General features: G+C 46.5%; 2 protein-coding genes across 2 annotated transcripts in view; one reads left to right on the top strand and one right to left on the bottom strand.

Moving 5' to 3' along the window:
• ccr6a (chemokine (C-C motif) receptor 6a) overlaps window positions 1–5469 on the top strand; it is a 6932-nt gene extending 1463 nt beyond the window's left edge. The window contains exon 3 of the mRNA XM_020624657.1: window positions 3108–5469. Within this exon, the coding sequence (XP_020480313.1) occupies window positions 3148–4350 (1203 nt within the window). The 5' untranslated portion in view covers window positions 3108–3147 and the 3' untranslated portion in view covers window positions 4351–5469. The remainder of the gene's footprint in view (window positions 1–3107) is intronic.
• A 1917-nt stretch (window positions 5470–7386) lies between these two features.
• LOC109974473 (kelch repeat and BTB domain-containing protein 11-like) overlaps window positions 7387–8548 on the bottom strand; it is a 2166-nt gene continuing 1004 nt past the window's right edge. The window contains exon 2 of the mRNA XM_020624676.1: window positions 7387–8542. Within this exon, the coding sequence (XP_020480332.1) occupies window positions 8147–8542 (396 nt within the window). The 3' untranslated portion in view covers window positions 7387–8146. The remainder of the gene's footprint in view (window positions 8543–8548) is intronic.

Genomic DNA, 8548 nt, shown 5'->3' with positions numbered 1-8548 from the left:
ATATCTGATATGAGATTTCCAGGTGAATTTGTCATCAACTATGACACCTAGAAATGTAATTTCATATACTTGTTCTATATTAGCTCCCCCAATTTTCAATTGAAGTTCATTGTCTAGTCTGCGATTCCCAAATACCATAAATTTAGTTTTATCCAAATTCAGAGATAGTATATTACTGTCACACCATTTCTTTATCTTCTCAAGTTCCTGTGAAACCCGTCCAGAGAGTTGCTGTAGGTTTTCACCCGATGCCCATATGGTAGTGTCATCAGCAAACAAAACCACTTTCACTAAATCAGAAACCTTGCATATATCGTTAATGTATAATATGAATAATTTGTAGTAATATGAATAACTTATAAATATAGAGATGCTCACGCAGTTTAGCTGGAGCTTTTCAGATAGAGATGTAGTGACCCACTAATACTTGTCTGCACCAGTGTTGGACACTTGCCAACTTTCTCAGATGCGATTTCACCCAGTAATAACATGCATTTAATGCAAATATCATTGGAAATAGAACCACGGGAGCATTGTATCAGGGGGCCTGAGGTAAATCTGTTTTTTATTTGAGCCTCCATCTTCCTTTTACATGTGCTGCAGACTCAGCCCCTGGTTCTCTGTTAGTTTGTGGCATCTGATTTCCCTAGCACCCAAAAATCCCCCTCCTCCTCGGAGTCCTGCCTCAGTGAGATGAAACATGTTGCCCTGGTTTAGTGTGACGTCCACTTTCTGAGGATCTCATCATCCCCAATGTCCCTCTGGAACAAACCTCCATAGGTCCAGTGAGAAACCAGAGAAGAGGCTTCAGAGCCTGCCTGAGAATGATACACTGTTTAAGTTCCCTTCAGCTTCACAGGGATTCGGTGACAGCTGTGTGGAAGTCCATGGGGACACTGCTCGTTCTGCTGCTGGCGATGGGGACAGTGACCACATTTGATACAGGCTAAAAGTCAGAGGTGAAGTTGTAGCTCAGAGTTAACTCACCAAGTCTCTGGTTAAGGAAAATGTAGCACAACCTTTAAAGCATGATCGTCCCCCGAACGGGGAGGAGGAGGAGGAGAACTGCCGGAGAAACGAAGCCCACAAAGATTAATGTTCAGTTCACAAACAAATGTTCAAGTTATCAGTTTAGTCTGGCTTTAGATGGGACTAAACTCAAGTTTAAATTAATTGTGTTGCTCCCAGGCGAGGTGTAAAACCTGTGTGACAGAAGTCTGGAACAAGCCAGCTTATCTGACTCCAGTTCCCATCAGCTTTCACTGTGCTCAGATATAAACCAGTAATGTTTACAGCTTTGCTGTTATTTTAAAGTGCACACAGATGTGTGACAGATATAACACTGGCAATGACATAAGTGGCTTTGTGCACATGCAGTGAATAGTCTCTGTTCCCAGTTTAGCAGGTTTAAGGAAGTCCTCTAAGATTTATAGGAAGTCCTTACATACACCCACGCACCTGGAAGATGGACCAACCCTGTGCAGCCCAGCAGCGTCGACCGTACAGCTCAACATGTGCTCAGCAAATTTCAGTGTTAGCTCAACATGTGCTCAGCAAATTTCAGGGTTTCAAATTGAACTGTAAATAAGGGAAGTCTGGGAGGACATCGTGACTGAGCCGTCCACTAGTCTCATGTAAGCAGAAGTCCAGAGCAGGAACCTGGCATGTTTGGGGAAGTGTTTTGTTTGCTGTTTGACAGAAGAGCCTGAGTCAGAGGCTCTTCTGTCTGTCAGACCCAAATGGGTCAGATGTCCATACCAGAGTAGCACAATGGAAACTAGAACCAAAAGTTAAAGCAAACAGAGGAAGAGAAAGGCCCCAGCTAAAACCACATCCTTCAAGTTTATCATTTCATTTTTTGTTCAGTGGTGCAGGTTTCCACATTGGCCATCTGGACCAGCTCGGTGTACCTAATAAACTGAGCTCTGACAGTCCTGTACTTAAACATAAATGTGTGGAATGGAAACGACGTATGGGTTCCTTTAGTTTTAACACTGTTGATTCAGATGCTAACTCAGCGTTAGCCTGTTGCTGAGTGCAGCAGCAGTGTTAATGCTAACAGCACCGACACCCGGGCTCCATTGTCGTTTCCATAAAGTGAAGCAGTGTTTGTTCGTGGGGTTTTTCCTTGTCTTTTCATGTTGAAGTTGTTTTTGTCATTTGCTGCTGCTGCACTGCATGGGCAATGAGGGCTGCCCCCACCACCACCACACACACACAGATCTCACTCATAGTCCTTGATTGTTGCAGAAGAAACCACACATCACATATGAACTGGGTCACTCTGTGTTTCAGGCTGAACTGGCCTCCTTTTCTGCAAACATCTCTCGGCGCTCAGGCACCAGAGAACGACCTCGATCAACCACAACTGGGACATTCTTATGCCAAGGCGTGTTTTACCAGCAGAACAAACTCTGAACCTCCATCAGACACTGACATTTTACTGGTTTCATCTCATTTAAATGTCTGCTGGCAATTAGTTTCATGGTTTTTACATCAGAGTCAATGAAAGTGAAAAACAGTCATTTCTGTCCTGAACCAGCTCTGGGGGCTGTGAAGTAACCCCCTGATGTTTCTGTTACCGTCTCAGACCTTTTACATGGAACTGTGTGCAGCAGAAGAATTCAGAGATTCTGGATTTAGTCAACAACCAGCAGAGCAACATCTCTGTAGGTCCAACGTCACCGCTCAGACTCATGGTACTGACACTGGTGACTGCCACAGGATCAATCACATGATCCATCAACCAAATGGAGACGCCGACTGAAGACGCGCACTTTTAAAACGAGACTTCGTTTATTCAGTGGCAATTTACAGACGATTTGGCCCAAGTTATAAAGTATATTGACACACCAGCTGTGGATGGAAACATGTATTAGGCTACTTAGCATTTTTTGTTTTGCCAATTTTCTAAAATTGGATAGATATTTGAGTTAAAGGCCTTAAAATTGCTTCTGATTACTGACTCTGCACAAAGCCTTTGCAACTTTTGGTCAAAAAGAACAAATGCAGTGGTTCAGGATCCACTGATGTGCTGTGTCCACGTGTCCTTTTGTCTAAACCACAACTGCATCGTTAATGTTTGTCCCTCTGTTCTTTGTTTACAGCTGAAGAAGCAGATAAACGGCCAAGCACGAACGTCTAAGGATGTTGAACCAATCAGATTACGACTTTAATGACACAGACTATGAACTCATTGGACCTTGTAGTTTCAGCAACAACCAAAGTGTGGAGAAGGTGGTCGGCCCGTACGTCCACTCCATCATCTGCATCCTGGGCTTCATGGGGAACATTCTGGTGATCATCACCTATGCCTTCTACAAGAGGACCAAGTCCATGACTGATGTCTACTTGCTCAACGTGGCCATCGCAGACCTGTTGTTCGTGGCAGCGCTGCCTCTCATCGTCTACAATGAGCTGTCGTCCTGGTCGATGGGGCCAGTGGCCTGCAAGCTGCTGCGCGGCTCCTATAGCGTGAACCTATACAGTGGCATGCTGCTGCTGGCCTGCATCAGCACCGATCGCTACATCGCCATCGTGCAGGCCCGCCGCAGCTTCAGACTGCGCTCGCTGCCCTACAGCCGCTTCATCTGTGCCGTCGTCTGGGCCTGCGCCATCCTGCTGTCCATCCCCACCTTCTACTTCTACAACTGGTATGAACCGTCCCACAACAAGGATGTATACATGATCCCAGAACACGGGGACAATCTGAACGAGAACGATTACTTCTCCATGGACTTCAGAGAGGGGACCGGTCTGACGTACAACATGACCAATGAGGAGGAGGAGGAGTCCTCCACGACGCCCCAGTACGTCTGTGAGTTCAGGTTTGCAGATGACAACATGGCCTGGAGGACCAAGGTGGCCATCCCCAGCACCCAGCTGGCCATCGGCTTCTTCCTGCCACTGTTTGTCATGGTCTTCTGCTACACTGCCATCATCATCACGCTGCTGAGGGCCAGGAACTTCCAGCGGCACAAGGCAGTGCGGGTGGTGCTGGCTGTTGTGGTGGTGTTCATCATCTGCCACCTGCCCTACAACATCACACTGTTATACGACACCATCACCATGTTCCAGCAGAGCATATGTGAAGCCTCAGACACCCTGCAGACAGCCAAGACGGTGACGCAGACCATCGCCTACCTGCACTGCTGCCTGAACCCCGTGCTGTACGCCTTTGTCGGGGTCAAGTTCAGGAACCACTTCAGGAGGATCTTCCAGGACCTGTGGTGTCTGGGGAAGAGGTACATCGCCCCGCGCCGCTTCTCCAGGGTCACCTCCGAGATCTACGTGTCCAGTCGCCGCTCAGTGGACGGATCCAATGAAAACGGTTCGTCTTTCACCATGTGAGAATGTCCGCAAGTTTGACCCGTGGACCAGAAACCCTGAATCCAGATATCACTGAAGCTCAAGGTCCAAACTCGACTCTAGTCTGTAAATGATTTTGTAATAATGTGTCACTTCAAGCCGGGACAGGATCAGAAGACAGAATAAATTGGAGGGTTCCAGGGGTCGGGTCATCTGTGTGGATGTCCCGCACAACATGCATCTACAGTTTTCAAGGTGAACTGCTGTGTAAACATCTGTTCTCCTCCTCCTCCCTGATGAAGATCTTCTGAGGTCGAACCTGGTCAATGCCTGATCATATAAAGGCTTTTAAACAGAGAAGGTGTTCTTTGTCTTTGCTTATCTTCAGGAGCCCCTCAAGGCCATCTGGATTTACCAGGAGCATCCCACTGAGAACGTGAGGCCTCTCCGTCTGATGCTTCAGTCTCTTGGATAATTCTCACTCATTGCTCTGGACAGAGGCCGTGGCCTGTTCATGCAGGTTGTCAGAAAAGGATTCAGTGTCTTCAGTTTGAGTAACATTTAGACAGAACAGGAAAAACCCAAATATTTAAATCAATTTAGGGGCTTCATGTTTGGCTTTTGGTGACGTTTCCTGTTGGACCTCGGATGATTTACCTCTGCAGATTTTGTCTCTTTAAAGTCAGTTTGCTGTCTGAAGAGTTTCAGGATTAAAACCTGGAACTTTGCTGAGCGTTTAATTTATTTTCAAACGTCTGTTGAAACCAGAAGAGTGTGAACAGATGAGGGCTTCATAGTTTACCTGTTGACCTGTGTGAAACATTGACTGAACAAACGGTTCAGATTTTATTCTCTTAATGGTCTTTTTGACATCCCTGTGAGCGGCCTCTGCTTTTCCTGTTCATGTACCTGTGATGTTTTTGTTGATCATTGTGAATGTAGCAGCCTATGACTGTACAGTTCCCATCATCCATGCTGAACCTGTTGCGTCTTCATGGCTCTGAGATGTTAGAATAAATGTTGGTGTTTAAGTCAGAGTTGTTTTTTGTTTAGAAGCAACAGAGTTAAACTGTTCTATCACTGTAATTTGGTGGCTGAACACCAGAGGACACCATACACAAAGATGTTGATGTAGTGGAGAGGTCTTACTCCTCAGCTCTGTCAGGAACCAGGAAACCTGGGACAGAAGTCAAAGCACAGCAGCTGACAACTAATGACCCGACTGTTAGAGCAAGTCAGTCCGTCAACCACAGCATTTAAACAGCATTGCAAGAGCTGTATGTGCACAGCATAATCGTCTTCCCTTCTAAAATAATGAACCAAATGTAATAACTAAGAATGAAGCACATATATATTTAACATGTTTAACAAACCACCGTCCTCCCTGAGCAGCGCAGATCTGAATTTATGTGACAAGAAAATGTACACAATTTGATTTGACTACTAAGATGATTGTATAAAAATGATAAAAAGTTGTTTTAACAAGAAATAGAATAAATATGTGTCTTGTTGTAAGAAACAACAGTACTGGGCCTTTCGCTGCAGTACAAGTCAAACCAGGCAGCTGATGGTGCAGCACTGTGACATTAGCACAAACACATTAACAAACCAGTCACATCTAGAGCCCGGCCTGCAGGGCCTGCCCCCCCGCCCCCTTAACTGTTGGCTGCAGATCGGCCTGTTATGAACCAGTCTCTGTTCACAGTGCCACTTTCAGGTCATGCAGTTGACCACATTAGAAAACACTGCAGCTCCTCTGCTGCAGTCTGGACGCCGAGGACTTGACCGGCACACAAACCACTGAACAGCTCTGGCTACGAGCACACAGAGCTTCACTGTGTCCAGAGGCCGCTGAACCCGCCAGTGACCACAGTTTCCTTCATCACACACTCTGGAGTTTGTTCTCACTCGGTCGCACACACACCGTCCTTCTGAAACTTAGTGTCCAACAGATGAACTGTTTCCTCCAGTTAAAAAGTACAGAGCAGCTGTTTTAGTCAGTTACTGAAAGATTGTTACAAATGAAAACATATATGTATGAGGTTTTCATCATCAGCTTTAAAAACAAACTTTGTGAGACACTGGAGACGTCAAAGTGCAGAGATGGACTAACACTGGGCGAAAAATGTAGAATATAGTTTGAAGTTGCAACAAATGTTATTTTTCTTCACGTCTGTGTCTCTTGGTGTGAGTAGACGTCTCTTCTCAGCATCCTGTTTCCTGCATGTCAAATCAAATCAGACCACAGAATCACATTATGCCCTGAAAATCAGTTAGAGTGAGTTCTGAAGAGGAAGTGGAGTTAACCAGCAGGATGAGGGTTGGGACCTCGGACAGTGATGGTCCCACAGACGGGCTGAGCGTCAGTGCTTCATACGGACATGGTGAGTAACAGAAACCAGGTCCCTGCTCTCGTTCTCCACAGGAGCCTTTAGCTGCAGGCGGTGATGATGATGAAGCTGACTCAGGCTGTTTCTGAGTCTGGGGGTGCAGGCTGCTGAGTCAGCAGTGTGACACCGAGCGCTGCAGTTCCTCCCAGTCTCTCACTGGCTCCAGGAAGCAGCTGCATTCTGCCTCAGTGCGTTCATACAGGCCAGGAAACATAGTCACATACATTAGATGCCATCTTACTACCGCCTACAGCCATTGACCAATTTATTAGGTACATCCCTGCCATCACATTAGTGTTGTACCAGACCACTGGATGTTCACCACTCTTCCTAATATTTTGACCCCCTCGTGTGTGAATGGGGAGGATAAAACATAGACAGCTCTAATGGGAAATACTGCAGTTTTTGTAGAAGTATGGCTTCATATGGAAATATTCCACGTTTTTCAAGTAAAATCACAACTTTATCTTAAAACTTTTTAAAATCAATTCCAATTTTTTCTCTTGTAAAACTGTAACTTAATTATATCATTAAAACTTTATTTGTCCCATATTACTTTTCCTCCATGTTGCCACTGTTCGTTTTCCCTCCGGATGTTGTTCTAATAAGCCCAGTGTGACTTTACGTAAGACACGTGTTCGTGCGTCAGTAACAATGATCAGTGATGTGAAGACACTCTGCTGCCAATCAATACTTTTATTTCTGATACTTGAAACAGACTTTAAACTTTATTTACAAAACGTGAATGTCCTGTTCTAACAGTCAGATGCACCGTGCGCGGCTGCTCCAGGCGCGCGCCGCCTTGTTTCCACTGCCAGTTTGATTATCACCAGTGTTTTTGCTCCAGTTCGGTGGCTAAAGGACGTTCTCTTGTCCGAACTGTGCAAAGTACAAACACATGCTAGGAACCAGACAAGGAAGTGACGTCAGCGTTGGTTTGTATGCTGAGCTGAGTTCTGGTAACATAAACCACCATATTCATCATCATCATCATCATCATCAAATTCAGTCCCTCTGTGGTTGTTACTGCTCATTTCATCTGATGAGATTCGTGTCTGTTTAACTGGTTGTGTCATGTGGACCCAAAAATACCCGAACCTGGTCAGGAGACCATGACGTCACACTGGAGAGGATGCTCTCATGTGCAGGTAACATGAATTTGTTTTACCTGTGTGATTTCGAAGCAGGTGGGCGGGGTTTAGGTTTACACATCTTTTAAGTTCAGGTTCATGTTCAGTAGAGGCATCTGTCTAATCTGTAGGCGAACATCTGGTTTTCATGCAGCAACAAGTGTAAACATTTCCGCGACTTTGGGTAAAACCAGAGCTTCACGGGTTAAAATAAAAAAGGCACAGACTCCAAATGAGGAAGAGGAGGCAGGTTCACCTGGTCGTTTAGCACATTTTAGTCTCAGTCCTGGACCAAAGGAGGGTTTGTCCCAGGAAAAATCATTTGTCCAGGTTCAGGCACAGGATGAAAGGCATCAGGGCTCCTCTGGCCTCTGCGGGGGAGCGCAGCACCTCCGGGAGGAAGCCCTCACGCTCCTCCCGCACCTCGAATTGCAGCATCTGGCTCCGGTTAACGCAGTAGATCAGGTCCCCGAGCATCGCGCAGCGGAACGGCAGCGGGTTGTCCAGCGGGAAGGACGCGCCACCGTGCCACACCTTCACCACCGTGTTGTACTTGTACACGGTCACTCCCGCGCGCTCCCGGTCCACGTCGAAGCGGTACACAAGGCTGCGGTGCGCCACCATGTCCGTGGACCGCCCCCGGCTCTCGTTGAACGGACACTCCTCCCACTCGTCCCGCCGGGGGTCGTACCGCAGCAGGCGGGAGAAGAGCGAAACGCC

Source organism: Monopterus albus, unplaced genomic scaffold (genome assembly GCF_001952655.1).
Source record: "Monopterus albus unplaced genomic scaffold, M_albus_1.0 scaffold334.1, whole genome shotgun sequence".
Lineage (NCBI taxonomy): Eukaryota > Metazoa > Chordata > Actinopteri > Synbranchiformes > Synbranchidae > Monopterus > Monopterus albus.
This window is presented reverse-complemented; position numbering and strand designations above follow the sequence as displayed.